Below are 25,292 nucleotides of genomic sequence, written 5' to 3'. Positions count from 1 at the left end.
ATTAAGAAACCAGGCCAAATCTTTATATATTTAGATAGATATATCAATGAGTATGAGGATCCTCAAAACTACAGAGAAATAATAAATAAAAAATATGCGTTTTTTTATATGTGGTTATTACTTTGTCAAATATCATCTGTTAAATATCTTAGTCACAGTCTAAAGTGGTAAGTTTTGCCTCAAATCCATTATATGACTGTAAACAAAGACCTTTAAAAAGAAACTACACGTACTTGAATCGTAACTTTATAGAAAAACACACATAATAAGCTGAACTTTGAATTCAGCAATGAAGAAAACTAGAAACTGAAGGTACCAAAAAATAAAACATAATGAAAATTGATCATAAACATCTTGCCAAAAAGGTCTCATGCCCAAAGCACGAATACACAATACAAACAAATAAAAATTTGAATGTTTAGTTATAATCTTTCTTTGCCATCTTATCTTCCTTCTTCTTTTTTATATTTTTCTCTTTCCTTTTTATATCTACCTCTTTCCCAATTTCTTCCTCAGACGATTAATCCAACAATTATGAATACTAATCTTATCTTTTCTCCTTTCATTATCTACTTTTCCTGTCTCTCTGTCCTTTCTTGTAACATAATTAATTTAGTATGTTAGTAGTTCTATTAAAAAAAATCTATTTGGATAATTAAATCAAATAATCAATTTTCAAATCACTGTTTATCAATCTTTCCACCTTAGAAAGTTTCCACAGGATTGATGAAATATGGTGTAAAATACTATGCTTCAGATATTTCAAAATATCTTGAATTGTGAAGCATTGAAGGGTAGATTACTCTTCATTAAAACAACTTCATAAAAATAAGAGCAATAACAACAAAAGTATAAAATAAAAATACAAGGGTAGTTCTGAAAATACTGTATCTGACAGTCATTGTATGACAAAAGATATTAATGAACAAAGTATGTACTTTAAATCATTAAGTTCGAAGTTTTTCTGTCCTTGTGTGGATCGGTACTCACCGGAGGGACCGCAGACGTTCGGATACAATTAGCGTCTCTTTGCAAAGACAATGACGTCGGCTTTGCAAAGTAACAAGACACTTACTCAACACACACACTACACATTACACCTGAGTTAGTGATAAGTTATACAATTACGTGGCTAAAGGTTCTAGTTCTAAACCAAGGCCAGAATCAGAGAAAAAAAAAGTTCGAAGTTAAATATGTTATGTTAAATAAATTTTGTTTGATAATTGACAACTGACAATAGTGAATGTTGTCGAAGAATTTGAATATTAAAAATATGAAGACAATTAATTGGTCACCACTGTTACATTAGAAGTCAAATATGGATTAGTCTTTTGGTGTATGAGGGAGAGAGAGGGTGATCTATTAGATTGAATGAGGTAGATAAAACATATAGGGCTTTTCATTCACAGTCATTTGTTTCGAGCTTCTGTCATGTGTCACATAATATTAATATATCTACGTCATACGTTATTGGCATATACCAATGATACACACCAAAGACGTATGACGTAGATATATTAATATTATGTGACACATGACAGAAGCTTGAAACAAATGACAGTCGATGAAAAGCCCTATGCTTATAACGGTAAAGGTCAATCAAGGAAGAAGACAAGTTTTGACAGTGCAAGTCAAGCAATGCAACTGTCAAGCAGTTTGACGTGCTGTGTATTACGACCACAAGACAAGTGGTCATGTATTCATTACATAAACTGTATACAGCAAGAATTAGCATTTGCCACTAAAAACACAAATGTATTAACTAAAATCTTTACCAAAAATACGTTTCATGGAACTATTCTTGAATTAAATGTAAAAACTATTATAACAAACATTGATTTAAAACTTTACAGCATAAATTTTTTGGTATATTTTAAAATAATTTCATTTCTAGTAGAACAATTCATGTAACACAATAACTCAACTAGTCAACTCTGATATGGAAACGACATTGTCCAGATCTCAATTGATTGATTTTGGAAACAATGTATGTACAAGTCCTACCAAATATTGTAATAACAAAACTATCTAGATACCAAGTAAAAGTTTTTCACTTTATATAAAAAGGATTAAAATTCGAAAAACGTCAAAGTAAACAATTCGTATGCCATTTTCGAAACTAAAACAATAAAAATACACATAGCCCACTCGGGATAGCATTTGACCTTGCATTACGAGCTGCCCCAAATTTTATTTTTTCTAATATTTAGGGGGATCAATAGTAGTGTAAATTTAAAATCTCGACTGAATTCCACCGTTGTGTTGGCCGCCATCTTGATTTAAACCGAGAACCGTTTTTGCTCAATATCTCCGCCATTTTCAGCTATTCGACAAAAAGTGTTGAAAATGCGATTTTCTATTATTTCGGTTATTATAATTTTTTTCGTGCCGTCGATATTTTCCGAGTTATGGGGGGAAAGTAGTGACAGTTAGAGCATAATTATTGAATTATTTCGTTTATTATTACAATAAATATGTATCTGTATACAAAAATGAAGAGAATTAAATTTTGTACAATTTTGATCTCTTTCATTTTTTTTTATAAAATCAATAGTTAAGGTAGTATACAATTTTGATCTCTTTCATTTTTTTTTATAAAATCAATAGTTAAGGTAGTACGTATGCGGAAAAAGTGCAAGCGTTGATTTTATAGCAATTGTTTTTGTTAAATATCTCCGCCATTTTCAACTTTTCAACAAAAATTGTAAGGTTTGAAATTGTTGCAATTACGATTTACTACAATTTTTCGAGAGAACCAGTGGCGGGGGGAATAGGGAAATTCCCCCAAAAGGATCCAAACTTTAAATAAAATTGTTGAAATACAAAAATATATTAGCTGACATGAAACTTAAAATATGGACAGAAGAATTCAACCAATAAAACCCGCTAATTAATAAAATTAACTTAACTTGGAAAATATTGATCGCATAAAAAAATTGTGCAAAAGAAATTGTAGGAAATTGCATTTTCAACAATTTTAGTTACTACCGTTTTTGTCGAGAAGTTGAAAATGGCGGAGATATTAAGCAACAACGGTTCTCCTTTAAAATCAATATGGCGGCTAATGCAACCGCGGAATTCAGTCCCGATTTTAAATTTACACTACTACTGATCGCCCCTAAAGGATAGAATTATAAAATTTGGGGCAGCTCAGAAACAAGATTCAATTCAATAATTATGCGCCCCCCACCACTTTTTACTATTTTCCCACTTAACTCGGAAAAAATTTAACCGCATGAAAAAAATTGTTAAAAAGAAATTGTAGGAAATCATATTTGGAACAATTTTAGTTGAAAATGGCGTAGATATTGAACAAAAACAATTGCTATAAAATCAATCAGGTCTTACGCTCGTGCCATTACCGCATTACGTAATACCGTAAATATTAATTTTAGTTAAAAAATGAAAGAAATAAAAATTGTGTAGAATTTAATTGTCTCTATTTTTGTGTAGGTACATTTTTGTCGTAAAACTAATCATTTTTTTTTTTTAATTAATTTGATGGCTTTGGTAGGGACCAATTAGCCAGTAAAACTAATAATAAACGAGATAATTCAATAATTATGCTCTAACTGTCACTATTTTCCGCCATAACTAGGAAAATATCGACCGCACGAAAAATTGCAATAATAGAAATTATAGAAAATCACATTTTCAACAATTTTGGTTCATATACTTTTTGCCTAAATGTTGAAAATGGCGGAGACAATGACCAAAAACGGTTCTCGTTTAAAATCAAGATGGCGGCTAACGCAACGGCGAAATTCAGTCGAGATTTTAAATTTACACTACTATTGACCCCCCCTTAAAGATTAGAAAAATAAAATTTGGGGCAGCTTCTAATGCAAGGTTAGGCCTATTATTCGTCTAACCCGACTGGACTAACAAACAGTTCCATGAAACTACAAAACACGGATCAATCCCAGGATTATCATTGTTAGTTTAAAAACATTAAAATAGTTTGAACATTAATATAAAAATTACCCTACTTTCAAATTTTGTTAACATCCAACAAAAACAATAGACGAAACTTAGATAACTATGATATTCCCAAGGATAAAAGTTTAAAATATGGTAAACATGTAAAAACCATGACGTCATCACCGTCAAATCAGCAATGTTACCGGGTTGTTTATGTTCTGTGTACTGACAAATGACTGATATTAAACATATAATTATAAGGTATCGAAGTGAGTGTTATCGATGCCAAAATTAGTGATTTATAAGTGAAAATATAAAAAACCGTTATAGAGCTAAACTATAATAAATTAAATTATGTTGGTTAAACTGGTCTGTCACAAAATGACGTCATGGTCTATATAATTATTAAGGTATATAATCACAGGTTAACAAATCAACTCAAAATTTACAGTCATCAGATGTCAAATGTTGGCACTGTGCATTTTCTGCTGTACCATATCCAGCAAGATATCCGAGTACTGTTCCATGATGTTGATGACGTTGTTCGGGCCGCTGGGGCCCTTGGACACCAAGTCGTTGAGTTTCTTCACCGTGTCCGTTTGGTTGACGTCAGTGTTTCCGTTGTTCTGCTTCAATTCTTTGAGGATACAATCGTGGAGGATCTTATGGGTGCGGATCATCGACATTTTCACTTTGTCCATTCGGTCTATTTGAGATTCATTGCCGTCGTCCGCTTCGCTAAGACGGTCGTAGAGTTTGACGACTTTTTCTGCCGTGGAAGTTAGTTGATCGATGAGATCGTCGCAAACTTGGTTCGAAACTAAAAAATTGATAACTGGTTATTTGAGAAAAGACACTGAATATGCAATACATGCATGCAACAACAAATAATCGACATACATATAACCAGAACTGGTCTAAAAATTACAAATCTGATGGTCTACAGGGTGTTTCATTGGGAAAGTAACATACGTTAACTGTAGAAAGAGGACACTTAGGTAGGCGGTCTCACATAGTTAATGGGTCTTACCAAATACTATTGACTGTAATACATCCAACTCCCACAGAAATCTTGAAGCACGTTGCCACTAGCGCCACTGTCGGCTTGCGGTGAAACTACATTGTGACAACGTAAAATTTGACGTAAACATTCAAATTTCATTTTATAAATTTTTGAATAACGAGCTAATTTTGCTAAATTAAATTAAAATAAAAATAGTTCAAACACTTATACAAAAACAATAATAAAGCAATTTTATAAATGTAAGGTTAGATCGCTCTGGTTATCACCGTAGACCGCCTAGATGGCGCTATTTTTTTGCTTCCTCAAATGTAATGGGAAATGTCAAGAGTTGTATGTATTACAGTCCATAGTATTTGGTCTTATGTACTTCACTAATTACAAAGATACTGGGCGTTTTATCAATTTTGCCATTTTCTTATTTGATTCATAACTTTTTAACCACACTGTATATTTATTTTATATTTGGCATGCAAATATCCTTTAAGGTGTACAATAAATTAATTTATTTACAATTGTAAAAAATCCAGGTCCGGATTAAAAAATATTGGAAAAATGTTCCGACCCAAAAACAACACCCTGTACATTAAATTTTTTTAAAATGGATTTTTCAATTGAAAAGATAATGAAAAACTAAATTTAGTGGTATACTTTGAATTTTCGGCAAAATTATTTTTCTGGTCAAATTTTGAGTTTGAATTCTGAAATTATGTGAATTGCGAGAGCTGTAAGTAGAAAAAAATTTAAATACAACTTATAACTTGTTAACCGCACTGTGCATATATTTATTTTATATTTAACACGCGAATAGTCTTTTAGGTGTCCAATCAATTCATTTATTTACAATTATAAAAATCCAGGTCCGAATTAAAAAATATTGTAAAAATCTTAAAATTGTAAAAAATTCTGAAATTATGTCAATAGCGAGAGCTCTAAATAAAAAAATTAAAATGCCACTTAATTTTAATTGATACCATTATGTATTTAATCTAAATTGGTAAAATGTTAACATTTCAGTGTTTTTTTTTTAATATGTGCAACAAATAGTTTAAGTATAGCGAATATTCATCTTTAAATAATGAATAAATAATAAAGAGTCAATAAAAAACACATCACTTTAATCAACAAAGTATCTAAAAATTATAACAAAAAACAGCGAAAATTTGCAGCATAATAACTATTCAAAACTAAAGTACTTATTCAAAATTACCACCATCAAAAATTATTGTTATGTGTCAAAATATTAATATTTTACAATTTAGATTAAATAATGGTATTAATTAAAATTAAGTCATATTTTATTTTTTTTAACTTTGAGCTTCGCAATTCACATAATTTCAGAATTCAAATTCAAAATTTTACCAGAAAAATCATTTTGCCGAAAATTATGCCACTAAATTTAGTGTTTCATCCTCTTTTCAAGTGAAAAATCTATTTTAAAAAAATTTAATATACAGGGTGTTTTTTTTTGGGTCAGAACATGTATACAATATTTTTTAATCCGGACCTGGATTTTTTATAATTGTAAATAAATTAATTGATTAGACACCTAAAAGAATATTCGCGTGTTACATATGAAATAAATATACAGTGCGGTTGACAAGTTGTACGCTGCATTTCAATGTTTTTCTACATAGAGCTCTCGCAATTCACATAATTTCAGAATTCAAATTCAAAATTTTACCAGAAAAATCATTTTGCCGAAAATTCAAAGTATACCACTAAATTTAATTTTTCATCCTCTTTTCAACTGAAAAATCCATTAAAAAAAATAATGTACAGGGTGTTGTTTTTGGGTCGGAATATTTTTTAATCCGGACCTGGATTTTTCACAATTGTAAATAAATTAATTTATTGTACACCTGAAATGATATTTTGCGTGCCAAATATAAAATAAATATACAGTGTGGTTAAAAGTTATGAACCAATTAAGAAAATAGCAAAATAGATAAAACTCCCAGTATCTTTGTTATTAATGGAGTAATAAGACCCATTAAGTATGGTATCTTTGAGACCGCCGAAAGTGTACTCTTTCTACAGTTAACGTATGTTACTTTCCCAATGAAACACCCTGTATTATACTGACAAATATTATAAAATATAAGTAGGATATCGCAACACTGGAATATCTTCCCCATATAATGCGTAATGAACAACGATACGACCTACTTGGGACCGTACTTCAAGGTAAGCTGCATGAAAAAAGAGGTACACGAGGTAGAAGAATATCCTGACTTTATATGCTTCGAAAATTGTTTTAACTTGACCACTATTGAACCTTTTATAGCCATGTTAGTCTCCAACATAATCCACCATTAAGCCATTACTGTTTATTTGTAAAGAATTAACTGACGCGTGTCTAGCACATATTTTCAAACATACCTAGTTTGAAGTAGAAGAATTTTATTGCTGATTCAATAAAGACGATTTTGAAAACCAATGAATCCAATGTTCCTGATAGCCACTAAATCGAATTAAATTGTTTTTAAATGTCGATGAGATTTTATTTTTGTGCGAACCGTCTGTCCTGAAGCGCAATTGTTCAATCAAAATTGCAGCAGAAACAGAACAACGAATGACTGATTCAGCTTAAATGATATGTGAGAGAACAATATGAAACTGGAAGCTTTTATTATCAGAAACACAAACTAAAATATAGATTTTTACACATTTTTTACTTCGACTGTATCTACCGTTTAAATATCAAATGATAGCTCGTTTGACAAAAAAATTTACAGGTAATAAAGCCCGAGGTAGAAAAATACTTAATCTCTTTGCTTAAAACAGGTAAATGAGACTTATAACCAATACAATTTGACATTCTACAAACAGCAAATTATTAACCATAAATGACAGTTCTGCGGATCCCATACTTATCGACACTTATCAATAAGACAAATGTCAAATACCATATCACTTATAGATTTCAAAGAGTAGTTTATCCTCGTAGTCTTTACGTACTGCAACCTGAAAATCTTCTATGTATGCCTTATATCTTCGTGTCGGGTCTGAGAATTTGAGTCTGCGATCGTCTCTACTTAAGACAGAACATACTGGGCGGGTAAAACTCTCATACTCGACATGTCAGGTCCCAGAGTTAATAGGGAACGTCTTAAGGATATATAGGACCATAGGGCAGGTGTGAATAAGGTACAACCAAATAAAAATCCTTATGCCAACTGAGATGATATGAGGCCTGCAACTATATGATCAACTGTAGATTTGTTGATTTCACAACAGCAAATCACCACAATTGACTCATCGTATGGTAAGATTTATGTTGCGACTACTGCGCTCTGCAAACCAGAAATGTAACATAGAGGGAAAGTTTTGCCCTAGCTGACGAACATTGTAGGATTATAGCATTGTCACGGTATGGGCGCACTGTCGGGCACACTATGCCTGACAGCATTCCTCCTCAACTCGTGGGAGTGAAACGGATACAAGATAAAAACAGATAGCCCAGAAGAGGACTTGGAATTGAGACTTTTCTGAATAGAATCTACGATGACCAGGTCATCCTCACAGGATTTTAACGAAAATGATGCAGCCGTCTGGCTTCAACATTTTAGCAATAGCAGCTCATCGGTGAATAAAGTGAATAAACTTGTTGCACTGCAAAAAAGCTGCTGCTCGTACCAACCATGAAGAAAAAAAGGCTACAATGAGCTAAAAATCACAAAGATTGGACCATTGATGATTGGAAGCAAGTAAATATCCTTACTTGACATTATTTTTCTTTTATGTAGTTTAATGACCAATAGTAATAACCAATGAAGAAGTACTAGGATTCCATCTGGATTCCATCAAAATAAGAAAACTGCAATACTTGGGTCATATGTATAACACGTGGTGACAGATATGAATGGTTTGGATGCAGCTGAACTGAACTCTTTCGTGCTGTAGTGTCAAAAGTTAGAATAGCAATGATGATTGCCAGCCTTCGTCGCGGAGATGGCACGTAAAGAAGATATTGTCGAAAGTACTGCACAGAGTACGTAAGCAAAAAGGATTTTACATGTCCAGGAGTGGTTTCCGATTAAGAGTTTCACGTATATGCATCTTGTCACAAGGCAAAAACTGTTACAAAATTCCTCGCTAACACCAGGTAAAGATGCTCAACTGGCCGGGTAATTTTTCAGACTTAATTCCAATAGAAAATGTTTATTGTTTCAAAACTAATGACGAAAGAAATATCTAATGAAATTATGACCGCAAAGCTTTTGCTGAGCGAACACAGTATGGCATAGAAATGAAAAAATCCAACAAACTTCCAGAAATGCATAGAAATAATGCCAAGAAAGTGCTAAGGAGTTATTGCTGCAAAGAGCACTACTAAGGGCCGGTTGTTCGAACGCTAATCAACAATGATCACTATCAAATATTTAATTACTGTCACCAAAACTGTCAATGTCCACTTTTATTGGGTTGCTGAAAACATAATTAATTAAAATTATGAGATTAGTTAATCAATTAACATAACAATTATTAACATAATTGATTAAGTAATTTCATAATTGTAATCAATTATGTTTTCAGCAACCCACACAAAGTTGACATTGACAGTTGGTCACAGTAATTAAATATTTGATAATGATCATTGTTGATTAGCGTTCGAACAACCGGCCCTTAGTATTAGTATTTACTAAATTACAATTAAAATAAAAATCAACACAGGAAACCCTTTTATAACGAGCGATCCACAATTATTGGGATCAAAGCTAGCCGTGCAAAAAATTACATATGTCTTGTTTTAATCTGAATTTATATCATTGGTTTATCAATTAATTTTGATTTAACATTATAAAACGCAAAAAATCAGTCAAAACCTTCAACACAGAACTTAAATCAAAAATAAAAAGAATTAACAAAATTATAAGTAAAAATAATAAATAAAATCAAACAAAATTCTGTATATTATGTCCATCACCAACATCTCTACATAACCTAACTTTTCTTGTTAAGTTGACTTACCCTGCAAAGTTGACGTAAACTGGAAATTATATCTGAATTAAGAATAGACATGCACTGTATAGCTATCTCTGTCGTTCAGAGCCACCTATGGTGACAATAATTTTGGATCACACGTTAGTTCAAATACGGGTATACTATACCCGTATATACAGAGTGTCCAGAAACTCTACCGACAAACGAAGACCGGAAATTCCTCAGGTAATTTGAGGATAATTTAACACAATTCACCTAGTAAGAAAACGCTTAATAAGGGAGCTAGAGCTCTTTAAAGATGGCGTTTTGTAAATAGTTTTTTTAAATAGCTCCAGAACGCTTCTATTTAGAAAAACAAAAACTCGTGCGCCTATTTATCTTCCAAAGATACATCGATTCCATTAATTGCGAATTTCTAGTACCGGTCATAGGCGTCCGTTTTGGGTAGGACAACGGATATTTTATCATATAACTTATTTGTCTTTAACTCTTAAGCATTTCTGACACGGAATTATTAAATTGTGAGGTATTATAGAACTAAAAGGTAGGTACTCTTGCTTTAAGTCAGTAGGATGCACCGTTTTCTAGAAAAATCGATTTGAAAATTTTTCGTGTGTTGAATTTGAAAAAAAATTTTCACAAAAAAACTATTTAGAAAAACGAAAACTGGTACGTTTATTTATCTTCCAGAGATAACTCGATTTCCTTAATTGCGAAATTGTATTACCGGTCATATGCGTCCGTTTTGAGTAGGTCAACGGTTATTTTATCGCATACCTTTTTTTGTCTTTAATTTTTAAGCATTTTTGACACTTGATGATTAAGTTATGAGGTATTCTAGTACTAAAAGTTACTTACTTATACCTCTTCACTCCATGCGGAGCATAGAGCGTCAACTTTCTGCCTCCATTCTGCCCTATCCTTTGCACTAATCTTTATTTCTGTCCAGGTTTTCCCAATAGCATTAATTTCTTTGTCCACACTTCTTTTCCACGTTTCTACGGGTCTACCTGGTCTTCTCTTGCCATGTGGTGTGTATTCTAGGGCTTGCCTCGCTATGTCTGTATCAGGTCTTCTTAGTGTGTGCCCGATCCAACTCCATTTCCTTTTGCATATTGTCTTAGATATGTGCCTCGTTAGTTCTTGTCCATAATTCTTGGTTTGATATGCGGTTTGGCCAGTAAATGTTTAAAATCTTCCTTAGGCATTTATTTATAAACACTTGCATCTGTCCGATACATTTTCTTGACACTTTCCAAGTTTCTGCTCCGTATAATAACACAGTCTTCACGTTGCTGTTGAATAATCTTATCTTGGCTTTACTTGTCATCTGACAAGTTTTACGTCCTCCTCCGTCCCTCCTTTGTTGTTCAAAATACTGCCCAAGTAGTTAAATTTCTCTACCGTTTCTAATTCCGTGCCTCCCAGTGATATTCCCATTTCTCTTGGTGTATTTATTTTCATTATCTTAGTTGTACTAAAAGTTACTCTTGCTTTAAGTCGGTAAAATATACCGTTTTTATTTGAAACTTTTTTTCAAATTTTTTTAAAATTGAAAAAACGAAAAATTTTATAAATCGATTTTTCTAGAAAACGGTGCATTCTACTCAATTAAACAAGAGTACCTTTTAGTACTAGAATACCTCACAATTTAATATTCCAGTGTCAAAAATGCTTAAAAGTTAAAGACAAAAAAGTTATGAGATAAAATAACCGTTGCCCTACCCAAAACGGGCGTCCATGACCGGTACTAGAAATTTGTAATTAATGGAATCGATGTATCTCTAGTAGATAAATAAGCGTACCCGTTTTCGTTTTTCTAAATAGAAGCGTGCTGGAGATATTTAACAAAAACTAATTCCAAGACGCTATCTTCAAAGAGCTCTAGCTCCCTTAGGAAGCATTTTCGGACTAGGTGAATTGGGTTCAATTGTCTTAAAATTATCTGAGGAATCTCCTGTTTTCGTTTGTCGGTAGAGTTTCTGGACACCCTGTATAGTATATACAGGGTGTTAGTAAATAAGTATGAAAAATTTTAAGGGCTAATTCTACATGAAAAATTAATACCAGTTTGCTCTATAAACATATGTCCGCAAATGCTTAGTTTCGGAGATACGGGGTGTTGAATTTTTTATTTCAAACTGCCAATTTATTTATTGCTCTAAGACCAGTTGAGCTATGAAAATGAAATTTGGTGAGTTTTAGCAGGTAGTTATTAAGAATTGTTTGACATACAATTTAGAATTTTGTATTCATCATTGGCGCGCCTACGGGCAATGGTCTGAATTTTTTTAAAGAAAAAAATAGTACGCCACTGAGATATTTCGAATTAAAAATTAATTTTAAATTCCACGTCTAATTTATGATAAAAAACCTTTCTTGCCTTTTTTCGTATGATGCACCGTTTTTATGCAGAAAAATAAAACATCTTGGCGCGTATTTTTCATTTATTAATACATCATCAAGAACTATCCAATATAATAATACTAAACTAGAACAATAACAGAAAATATTACTAATAAGATTTCAACTAGGTGCAAAGCTGCAAGAAATGTTTAAAATGATCTCCTTTACAGATAACAGAATAATTTTATATTCATCATTGGCGCGCGTACGGGTAATGGTCTGAATTTTTTTAAGAAAAAAATAGTACGCCACTGAGATATGTCAAACTAAAAATCACTTTTGAATTCCTCGTTCAATTTACGACAAAAAATCTTTCTTTCCTTTTTTTCATGCGAGGCGCCGTTTTTACACAAAAAATAAAACATCTTAACGCTTACCAAATATTTGAGGTAGTTTCCATATGCATAGAAACAGTTCAAATACTTTGTAAACGTTAAGATGTTTAATTTTTTTGCATAAAAACGGCGCCGCGTATGAAAAAAGGCAAGAAAGATTTTTTGTCGTCAATTGAACGAAGAATTCAAAAATGATTTTTAGTTTGACATATCTCAGTGGCGTACTATTTTTTTCTTCATAAAATTCAGACCATTACCCGTACGCGCGCCAATGATGAATATAAAATTCTTCTCTTACCTGTAAAGGAGATCATTTTAAACATTTCTTGCAGCTTTGCACCTAGTTGAAATGGTATTAGTAATATTTTCTGTTATTGTTCTAGTTTAGTATTATTATATTGGATAGTTCTTGATGATGTATTAAGAAATGAAAAATATGCGCCAAGATGTTTTATTTTTTTGCATAAAAACGGTGCATCATATGAAAAAAAGGCAAGAAAGGTTTTTTATCATAAATTAGACCTGGAATTTAAAAATAATTTCTAATTCGAAATATCTCAGTGGCGTACTATTTTTTTCTTTAAACTAATTCAGACCATTGCCCGTAGGCGCGCCAATGATGAATACAAAATTCTTAATTGTATGTCATAAAATTCGTAATAACTACCTCTTAAAACTTACCAAATTTCATTTTCCTAGCTCAACTGGTCTTAGAGCAATAAATTGGCAGTTTGAAATAAAAATTTCAACACCCCGTATCTCCGAAACTAAGCATTTGCGGACATATGTTTATAGAACAAACTGGCATTAATTTTTCATGTAGAATTAGCCCTTAAAATTTTTCATACTTATTTACTAATACCCTGTACTACATATAGTAATGTATACACCATTATTTAAAAAAAAGTTAAATTTTCCGCTCTCTCGAAATTTGATCACCCACTGTATAGTACAAAAAAAATCAACCTTCAAATTGATTAGATATCGTTATAAACCGAGGCTTAAGATACACACCAAAAACTACCTGGAGTCTGTTATCTAACTATTTTTACACTTCAAACTACATGATGTCAATATATCTAAATAAACTATTAAATGATATTAGCATGCAGTGATTAAACCAACTTACTCTCCACCGATGAATAGCTTTCGTTTGACTCAAAGTCGTCGTTTGTTAAGAGTTCGTCGAAGTGAATAGTATGCCTTGCAGCTACAAAAAAATACAGTGCCAGTTACAGTAACGACAAGCTTATGGTTTGACTTAATACTACGAAAGCAAACAATGTGTTTTAAGCGTGTGAACTAAGCTAATTGGCAAAGCGGTTATTGTAGGGAGTATTTTTAAGTTTTAGCTTTTTTTAAAGATAAAACTCTTAAATTACTTACTCTTGATTATTACTTAGTTACTTATCTTTAAACTCCTTCTAATTTCTCTTTTAAATAATTTTTAAATATCGTACTATACTTTTTGGTCCATTTTTAAGCAGACTAGGAGTACAGATGATTGAAAAGATTGTTCACCCTATATTGAGTACAAAGTACACACACATTCTTTTTTTTTATCTAATTACAGACATTTGTTTCTGTAGAATGGTTGTATTTAAAACATTATAGCGGTCGTAGTTCAAATGCACAGTGGTATTGATTTTCTGGCATATAATGTAGAGGGCTCATACATATCGTGTCCATCCTGTAGTGGGAATTTGGTTGACAGACGTGACTTTCTGTCTCGGAATTAGTCTTTGATCTAGATTTAGTCCATGATCCCTAATATAGGACGAAACGTGTCATTATATGACACGAATACAAACTTTTACATAGGAGGAAGACGACCCTCCATACCTTCAAGAGAGTTATTGAAAAATAAATGTAGATGTTAAGTAATAAAATACTTTTTATACATTTGAGATAGTAATGTACTAATATATAATTGGTACATATACTGTAATTTAATAAAATGATTGATCGCTGTTCTATAATGAAAAAACTCATTGGTCATTGATTTCCCTTGACATCCTTATTAGTGAATTTTCTAATTTTCCTCTTTCGTTGCGTTCTTCTATGATTTTATGGCCATGTTAATAGGAAGGCAGTTGTTAAACAGTTATGTATGAAGGATATAATTAATCTATTCCTTTTTTTATATCTTAAAATTGGCTCTTTCTAGTCATAGTTTTTATCTAACAGTAGCAGATCAATATAATGTTACAACCCTCGCTTCCGTATACACTAACGGCCGGTTTCACAAAGTAAAGTTAACTTGTGGTTAAGAGATAACCTCAAAATTACCCCAAAATATGCGTTTCAGTTTCATAATTGTTACCCTTCTGGGTATACCCATAAGGGTAACCCACTCCAACCTCTGGTTAAAAATTCTGTGAGTTAACCATAATTCGCCGTTGACCTGAAACTAAAACGCATATTTTGGGGTAACCTCTGGTTATCTCTTAACCACAAGTTAACTTTACTTTGTGAAACCGGCCGTAATAGATTCTTCTTGTGTAAGTATAGGATTTGTTTGGCAAACATAGGTTGTCACTTGTCGTCTGTCATATTAAATAATTTATCTTTGTAGATATTTGAGGTGACTCGCACATTGATGTTAGTTGGATCATACACGAGTATTACACATAATCTTCCCTCTCCATATATTTATTTGTCCACTATTGAGTGAGCAATATGTTACTCCACTTATATTTCCATTTGATACATTCTGGTAGTTGTACATTCATGCAACCACCATTATAATTTACATTTTTTATAACCCAATTTATACGTTCACCAAGAATAGGCATATATTATATTAACATAGACAGAGTGTCATGTTGAGCGAAGTGACGACACCATCTTTTTTATCAGTGCTGTTTAACTCTTACATATAGTAAAGCTGCGATACTAGTCCTCCCCTGTCGTGCCTATACCCCCACTTAGTTTAATGTTAGTTTCTCGATACAATGTGCTAGAAAGAGATAGCATCAAACCAGTCCATGAGATCTTCTTGTCAGGAAGCGCGGAGGGTACGCTCAGTCTATGTTAATATTATAAGTCTACGTCACCATACAATAAAAATTTTTCTAATGAATATTATCAGTTCATATAATAAATTTCATATGTGTTAGATAACGTTACGTTATTGATATCCCACAATTTTGTTTATTTTATTATTCAATGAATGTTATCTTCGTTTCACATTATTTTAACTCAAAATCCATTTGATCAATAATTTAATTTTATAGTCAGTTTAAATATAATATAAATTTTATAGTAAATTTAGTTTATGTATTTAATACATAAATTTAACTAAAATATTAAAATAAGGGACCTTTATTTTATTTCTTATCATCAGTATCGTCATTCCTCAACCTCTTGCATCAACTGTTGGATATAGGTCTCCTCGATATTCTTCTATTGTTCTCTCTTGTGCCTTCTGTATCCAATTTCCCACTGTTTTTCTCAAGTCATCCATCCATCTTTTTGGTGGTCTACCTCGCTGTCTTTTATCTTCTCTAGGTTTCCATTCTATGAGCCCTTTGGTTCACCTATGCCTATTATCATTTAAACGAACTACATGTCCAGCCCACCTCCATTTTGCTTGTGCAATTTTTTCTATGACATCTGTCACCCTATTATATATAACGAGTTTATTACAGCTTTTGGCATTTCTCGTATCTTAGCTTTTAACACTTGCGATCATTCCAGTCATCTTCTTGTAGAGCCCTATCTTCCATTGGTCTTCCCCCTTCTTCCATTATTTAGGTACTTCTTGTCTCCACGATCTTCTTGGCCGTCCCTTTTTCCTGCGATTAGTGGGGATCCACTATAGCATTCTCCAAATCTATCACATAAATTATATATGTAAATGATAAGCAATCTATCAACCTTGTCTTAATGCCATCGTCATTAAAACATTTAATTTTTATTTACAGCATCAGCAGTTAGTTGATTGGTGTCTTCTAACCATCAGGGGCCATAGTCTTCCCGGAAAGTTAATTCTTTAAACATCGAGAATATGTCGTTTCAATTTATAATTTTAAACATTTAATAATATGTAATCTAAACTTATCCACTGCTTGGTGATGAGATTATTTAGCAAGTATGTACTTCACCACGTAAGCAAGTAAGCAATCTTAACCACGTTTTATTTTTGTTTTTGTGTAGACAGTTTCTTCAATGTGTACCATCGCTTTCGTGATCTTCCCACTGAGTGTCTTCCTATTGGGGAACCGTCTCTCACCGTCCTTACTCTCTTTGTTGTCATTCGGCTTATGTGGTCGTTCCATTCTACTTATATGTTTCTTACCCAGTTATTTAGGTCGTTTACCTTGCATCTCCGTCGTATATATGTACTTCTAGCTCTGTCCCATAGTGTCTTACCAACGATTTTTTGAAGGGTTTTTATCTCTGCTGTTTCTAGTATCCTTTTTGTTCTCTCTGTATCAGGTCATTGTTTCATTCAGGCAACCTGCAGCTCTGTTTGTTCTATTCACTTGATTTTACACTTTCTAAGGTTAAATATTTTGCCTGAAATCTCCGGAAATAATATCAAAATTGATTAGTACTGAGGATGTACCAAAATTTATCTTGCATGTAATTATTTCAACGTTTTTATTCGTTTTGCACGTGAATCTTCCTTATTATAGAACACGTATAATACAGAAAATAAGATAAAAGTACATCGGAAACTTGTTCAACTTTGGGGAGAGGATAAATTGTAGCCTCATGCATAAAAATGGATAAAAAGTAGGTACTAAATGAAAAACTTTAAATAAAAAATTTTCTACTGTTTGTAAACATGTCTACTTTTGGAAAATTTAAATTAAAAACAGTAACGTTGTGGTACAGCTACGATTGTAATAAAATCTTTTCCGTCATAAAACAAAATTAGATGAGGTATATTTGGCACAAAAAATAACAAAATTGCATGAAGTGTAAAGCGGCATTGCCGTGCGTGTTTTACACAACATTTTCTACATCTACATAAAATGTTAAAATTAAAATAAACATCAAAAATTTTACCAATAAAAACCAAAATTTTACCCATTAAAATGCCCTATGGGATAAATAGAAGTGTCAGTTTATATAAAATGATCATTATAAGTAAAACCCGAAAGCAAAAAAGCAGGTATACGAAATCTGTTCAAGAAATACAAGCTTCGAAAAGAAAACATCTATCTTGACACTTCCAATTTTCCTGTGGGTCAGTTTATTTGCTACATTTGTTATATAAACCATATTCCCCAAATTTTTATTCAAAACCAAAGCTACCAAAACTCCTTTCCCAAAGTTTGGACTTACTCCTGTTCTTCTCTTTGTTATTTAGATGCCTTCGAGGGGTAACGGTTGGACCATTTTCGAAGTTTATAGTCCTACTTCGTGGAGGGGCAGTGGGGGAGTCTTCGTCTGAAGTTGATATGTTATCAGTGACGCCCACTGTTATTAGATTACCTAAAAGCAAATTGTTTTTATATTATAACAGCTTAAAGCACTAAAGCAGCGATTGACAGAATACAATAAGGAAGTGGGTTATTTTATGCGTAAAAAAGAGTTTCGAAAGTGTTATGAAACACGACATTTAAGTTAAAACTTGTCGGTCTAACTTGTAGCTGATAGTACTTACTATAAAAAAAAATCATTTGACCAGTACAACTTCTGTATGTTTTTACAAAAAAATATACAAAAAAATCACTTCTTTCATTCCAAATTTATTTAGCTTTGAATAGTCTATGGACATTCCATCCTGCTGTTCTACCTTAACGTGGTGATTGGACTTGAGCCAGATAGACTACTGCCAGGAGAACACGCAAGTTCCGTTTGTATCATGCTCAAACGCTCATGGCAGGTGTGTGTCTAAAACGAATTGTCACATACAGGCACCACGATGTGGTGGTATGTAAGGTAAGTGTGGTGCTTTGTAGGTACAACAGTTTAATTTTTCCACACTGGTGGAATCCAAATGGACCATATTAATAAAAATAAGAAACAGAAGCCTCTACGCAGGACCCAAAATTAACAGAACCACTTTCAAAAAGGATTCCCAGCAGATTAAGGAAGAATTGCCCCAGAATCTACCTAAACACTGGTACAAAAACCAACATGAGAAGGCTACCACTCCGTACTCTTAGAGAAAATACCATAAAACGAGATACCTATATCGGCAATGTCTATCCGGAGCTCAAACAAAGTAAGTAAGCGTGCACAGTGTTAAAACTATTTAGATCAATATACCATGGAAACTTTCAACTAATTCACGAGGGAGAACAGACTGTGTCTGATTGTGTTCATGAAAACGACTGCGGCTGCTCTATTGGGGATCAAGATAACATTGTTCCCCAAGGACTAACTCATCAAAATAGAACCAATAAAATAAGCCATAAGCGATTAATCTCCATGTGCTTCTCGATATGAAGGAAGTGAAATCATGGTGGAGTACCTTAAGTTGTGCTCATGACGACGTGCCGACCCTCGCTCCCTGGTATCCCTCGTACTGCTCGTACCATATTTTATTATCGATCGCCAGATGCATTATTTTAAATGCGCGCGTTCACCAAAATTAAGAGTAGGATACTAGCGATACCATCCTTTGCTCTCCGTGGTGAGCAAACCCTAGGGTTTGTTTACTACGGAGACCAAAGGATGGTATCCTCGCCTATTCTGGTGAACACGCGCATTTAAAATAATGCATCTGGCGATCGAAAATATGGTACGAGCAGTACGAGGGATACCAGGGAGCGATGGTCGGCACCTCGTCATGAGCACAACTTGGGTTGAAGAAAAGTCTTTTAACATGAAAAATAACTTTCTGTGTGAAAAAATGGAGCGTACAGTTTTTAGGCTTAAGAGCTCACTAAATTCAAAGCAGTGCTCAATTCTGAGCTCCAAACCCACTGCTGGTGGACGATGCACAAGTGAATCCCTGGGTGGCCAAGGAGTCCGAAATAGAATTATAAAAACTGCAATGGAAGCCCTACTGTGGCAAGGAGAACTCTACGCAGGCTGAAAACACTAATGGATAACGCACTGCGAAAATCACTTACACGCATGAAACTGAAAGAGAATCTATTCTGACTGAAGAAACGTCACAGTGGCTAGAAGCTAGACATCAAAAAAGTAAGAGACTCCATTTTTAGGAAATGGGAGCTAATTATGGTCATGCCAAACCACTGAACTAGCAAACCAAATTAAAATTTAAACCTATAGATCACACCTGTGTAGCAAAGAAAATTCCTTAAAATCTGTAAATTAAAATCCAGAGCACAGGAGTTCTTAGTGAAGTTTAGTGAAAGGAGATAGTTTGGTGCAGAAGTCTCACAACCAATTGCCAGAAACATATTCCGCATGAGGTAAGACGAAGAAAATTTTATTGAGAATAGGAAATCATCAAAATTTAGTTTAAGTGTGTACGAACCTTCGGAACCTCTTCACTTTCGTTATCAATAGTGAATAATGGAATGCCGTTTACACGATTGAATGTGGATTGAAGATGGACCAAGTAATAGACGTTCGATTATAGTAACAAACGAGATGCAAATGTCAAGTAGATAGACAATAATAGATCAATATTATCGATATGCATACGAAATTAACTAAGGTTGTAGGTATTTTGATTTTTTCAGAAATATTGAGCACCTCTTTGAGAGCTGTGAGACCTTGTCTTGATGAAGGGGCTCTTTATGTTTGGTAGTGATCGCTAATTATATGAAGCACGATCGAGGGGAATTTAAGGATTATAAGCCTTTTTCGGCATTCAAGTATCTGCCTAGTTTATCCATCCAAAGCAGCCTCCATCATTGAGGAAAACTATGGAATTGAATCCCTTTACAGGTCATATTTCCGAAGATGAAAAGGAAATTTGTTCTATACAAGTAGTCAGCTAAACTGCGACAAAGTTTTGCAAAAGACAGAAAAATCAAGCGAATGATTGTGGGTGATGCGTCGAACAAAAACATTAAGCATGTGTTGAAGCAAGGCCTTGGCCCAAAAGAGGTTTGACAGCAGGAGCTAAAACCTATCGGAAAATCACATGGATATAGGGTATACATAAAATATCTTTTAGGTCCCAATGTGGAAAAGTCTATGAGGCCCATTGATCCCTTTATTAACAATTTAAATCTACAACGGATTTAGTACGTCGCGAAACACTAACTACAGCTGGGAAACAAGTCATTGTACCCATAAACTGTGATTCCAAATGCTGAAAATGTAGTTATGAATTAAAAAAAGGGATTTTCATGTTTACAATAAATTGTTTTCTTATACAATCGTAGAGTCGAAATACGCAGGTGTAATGGTTGTATTGTTACTCATGGCTCAGATACAAGTGAGCCATATGCGACGTTCTTTTGGCAATGAAAGTGAAAAAGAATGCGTATATTGAAAATGCTAAATCGTTTTGCACTTCGTCAATTTTATCGCTGTAAAGCAGATTCTTCTTTTTCAAGTATGTATTAAAATATAAATTGACTTCAGAGTTTATAACAATCAATGCATAAAATTTGTTAATGAATAAACAGTAAGAATATACTTGAAATAATCAAAATGTAAAAATACATTCAAAAAGTACATAATTCTGCGATTAACGTCTATTAGTCTCAAAATGTATAGTAAGAAGATAGAGAATCACACTGGTTTACAAATCACATCTGTTTGAGTACAAAATGCGAAATGACGGTCAGTATACGTAACGTTATATTTACATATATTAGTTTTTAACTACCACATTTCAAAAAAGTATCGTTTATAGATACCGGCATTTTATAGATACCATATTGTATTCGGCATTTTGTCTTTTCCGAAAATGGCAGATTAATAATCATAGATCTTAAAAAGCCCTTAAATTATTAAACTTCAAAAGAAATTATGCATTTTAATTAGTAGGTATTTTCAATTCTTTCCCTCATATTGGATCCGCCATTTTGTTTTTCAAAAAAATGATTTCAGATCCGTAGTCGACGATGCCAAAAACCCTTACGTACGAAAGTAATACCAAAGTGTATGAACAATATACGCGTTTAAAGGTCCATGACCACGTTTTCAACATTTGGAACCATAGTGCAATATCAGGTACTCAAATATTTTAGATTTCAGTTACAGGTACCCATACAGGGTGTTTCATTAACAATTGTCCATATCGTAACTCACAAAATACGAAGATTTAACCCAAAACACTTAAAAAAAATATTCTTCGTTATCGAGATATAAAGTGTTTTATTATAAATGTTCTCAAATAATTTTAGCCCATTGTTTTAATACCTTTAGCACCTTTTAATAGTTTTTGTTTAAACTTGGCACACAGTTTATACATGCTAGGATACTTTTACTAGTGTTAAAAGATAGTTTTCCGCTGTTACCAGGGGCGTGCTGTAGGGATATACAGGGTCAGTCACCACTAACGCGACGGAAGATTACAGCGAAATGGTAAAAGATTTGAAAAAACGTTTTAATTAGTGGTTTGTAAGTTGATAAAATCTACATTTTAAAATTATTTTGAAATATACAGGGTGTCCCAATAAATGGCGGCGTATCAAAGTTATATTTTTTCTTATGGAACACCCTACATTTTATTGCATTTTTTAATTGTCCGCAAAAAATAAAGTATAGTTTCATAAGGCTTCCCTATACCTATGTACAGAGTGTTCTGAGTTATGGTGACTTTTCTTAAAATGCAAAGTTTTGAAAGAAGGCTTATTCTCAAGTTATTTAAGAAATTATAAAAAAAATACTTTTACATCTAAATATTTGGAAATCGGTTGAATGTATTTCATGATTAATTGTTACACATTTATTTACAGGGTGTTCAAAATTTACAGTTTTATTATTGGATTATTCAATGTGTCATGTGATTCTTATTTTAAATGGAACACCATGTATATTAATAAATAATTATACTAAACAAATCTACCTAATGGTATATGGATGTCCTATACCTAGGTGTCATAGTTTTTGCGTAATTTACAATTATTAAAATCCTTAATCTGTAAATCGATTTTAAAACAAAAGATGTAGTTAATTAATGGCATTGTATGACATTGTTATTTTATGACAGTACGGTCTGGTATTTTATTAACATTTATTTACAGGGTGCTCAAAATTTACAGTTTCATTATTGGATTATTTAATGTGTCACGTGATGCTTATTTTAAATAAAACACCATGTATGTTAATAAATTATTATACTAAACACAGGTTTCTCTTTCGAATGGTATAGGGATGTTCCATAACTAGGAGTCATAGTTGTTGCGTAATTTACAATTTTCAACGGTAAATTGATTTTAAAAATAATATTTATACACTCTCGATTTTTAAACTGTACGAAATAAATGTTTGTTTACTGTATCATAATGAAATGAAAATTATGTCTTTTTACTAGACCATTATTATGAAAAGTAGGTAGATTGGTCTGTATACAATACATTTAAAAAAAATCAGGATCTGCTCCAAAGTCTAAAGACCATAAACGATAAGTTAAATATTTATCATAATCCTGTTCGCTCTAATATTGGTGTAGTTGAGTTTTATACGGATAATAGTGGTTTCTCTTAAGTATTCTAACAGTCGTTTGACTGATTTACCCGAAATTTTTTCTTTACTAGTATTTGGGTTTTCCGTAACAGAAAGCAGGACATCAAGTTCCTTGACGTGATCACAAATAACTGGTTTATTTTTATTTAACTTTCCGAAATTTCTCAAAAACGTCCTTTTTTGGGTGTCTTCTATCAGGATACCTACTTTTGAGTGTAAACTTTAGAAAGTAGATACAATTTTGCAAAGACTCCCCAATGCAAAGTACCATGTCTACTCTTTCGTAGATAACGTGGTTTATATTTTTGATAATTACCAGACCGTACTGTCATAAAATGACGATGTCATACAATGAGATACATATTTTGTTTTAAAATCGATTTACAGATTAAGAATTTAAATAATTGTAAATTACGCAAAAACTATTAGACCTAGGTATAGGACATCCCTATACCATTCGAAAGAGGTATAGGGTATAGATTTAATATAATTAATAATTAATATACATGGTGTTCCATTTAAAATAAGCATTATATGACACATTGAATAATCCAATAATGAAACTGTAAATGTTGAACACCCTGTAAATAAATGTGTAATAATTAATCATGGAATACATTCAACCAATATCCAACTATTTAGATGTAAAAGTATTTTTTTTTATAATTTCTTAAATAACTTGAGAATAAGCCTTCTTTTAAAACTTTACATTTTAAGAAAAGTCAACATAACTCAGAACACTCTGTACATAGGTATAGGGAAGCCTTATGAAACTATACCTTATTTTTTGCGGATAATTAAAAAATGCAATAAAATACAGGGTGTTCCATAAGAAAAAATATAACTTTGATACGCCGCCATTTATTGGGACACCCTGTATATTTCAAAATAATTTTAAAATGGAGATTTTATTAACTTACAAACCACTAATTAAAAAATGTTTTCAAATATTTTACCATTTCGTTGAAATCTTCCGTCGCGTTAGTGGTGACTCACCCTGTATACTTCATTTTCGCCCCTTTTCCCCCGCACAATTTACGCCACTGTCGTAATAATTATTTCAGCATGTTTTTTGATTCCTTGTTACTTTTTACATACTATCATCCTTGTGTCTCATTGCGATAAAGTAGGTAGTTTTCAAGTTATTTGCGTTTAAAGATAATGGATTCCATAAGACTATGTATTTTAAATAACATTCAATAAGATTATTTGTTTAAAATACATAATCTTATTGAATCCATTACATTAAAATGCAAATAACTTGAAAACTACTTACTCTATCGCATTGAGACAAAAGTATGATATTTACGTAAAAACTAACGAAGAATAAAAAAAACATGATGAAATAATTATTACGACAGTGGTGTAAATTGTGAGGGGGGAAAAGGGGCGAAAATGAAGTGTATTATCCCTACAACACGCCTCTGGTAATAGCGGAAAATTATCTTTTAACACTAGTAAAAGTATCCTAACATGTGTAAACTGTGTATCAATTTTGAACAAAAAATTATAAAAGGTGCTTTAACAATGGGTTAAAATCATTTTAGAACATTTGTAATAAAACACTCTGTATATCGGTAAGGAAGAATATTTTATTTAAGTGTTTTGGGTTTTTTTTTTTTTTTTTTTTTTTTTTTTTTTATTTAATGGCATAGACATTAGTCATTCAGCCAGTTGCAATAAACAAAATACAATCCTAATCCTAATACAAAATAAACAGAAACAATATAGTAACACAATAAATAATACAATACAATAATAATACAATAAAAACAATAATGGAACTCTGATAAAGTGATAAAACATTTATGACAAAAAAAAAGATGCAAATCTGAACTTAAATCATAAAAAATCTCATGCCCGCGTACAAGTGTTTTGGGTTAAATCTTCGTATTTTGTATTAAGGTTTCTCCAGTTACGATATGGACAATAACGAAACATCCTGTTTATTAGCATAAATATATCACATCCCATAAGATAAAATGCAATGCAGACCCAAGCATAAGTATACCTAGATGAAGTGAAGCACCCAAGCACGAAATCGACCAGAATGGTGTAGAATCCCAAGACATTTGTTCTTAAGAATTATAATAGTCAGAGATTCCCATCTAAAAAAAAAGAGTGACATACATACCTAGCACCTA

General features: G+C 32.4%; 2 protein-coding genes across 14 annotated transcripts in view; one reads left to right on the top strand and one right to left on the bottom strand.

Moving 5' to 3' along the window:
- Positions 1–25,292, top strand: part of LOC114331770 (ATP synthase subunit C lysine N-methyltransferase) — a 142,511-nt gene that overhangs the window by 99,295 nt on the left and 17,924 nt on the right. The window lies entirely within an intron of this gene.
- Positions 4,288–25,292, bottom strand: part of LOC114331769 (mitogen-activated protein kinase-binding protein 1) — a 742,485-nt gene continuing 721,480 nt past the window's right edge. For 9 of the 13 annotated variants that reach the window (XM_050645932.1, XM_050645938.1, XM_050645937.1 and 6 more), the window contains 3 exons: positions 17,926–18,075; positions 13,760–13,840; positions 4,288–4,741 (listed from right to left, as the gene is read on the bottom strand). In XM_050645932.1, the coding sequence (XP_050501889.1) occupies positions 4,383–4,741; positions 13,760–13,840; positions 17,926–18,075 (590 nt within the window). In that variant the 3' untranslated portion in view covers positions 4,288–4,382. The remainder of the gene's footprint in view (positions 4,742–13,759; positions 13,841–17,925; positions 18,076–25,292) is intronic. The other 4 variants (XM_050645936.1, XM_050645941.1, XM_050645943.1 and 1 more) reach the window with 3 other exon arrangements.

This window comes from Diabrotica virgifera, chromosome 3 (assembly GCF_917563875.1).
Source record: "Diabrotica virgifera virgifera chromosome 3, PGI_DIABVI_V3a".
In the NCBI taxonomy this organism is placed as follows: Eukaryota; Metazoa; Arthropoda; class Insecta; order Coleoptera; family Chrysomelidae; genus Diabrotica; species Diabrotica virgifera.
Note: the sequence above shows the minus strand (reverse complement) of the source record. Positions and strands in the feature narration are given on the sequence as shown.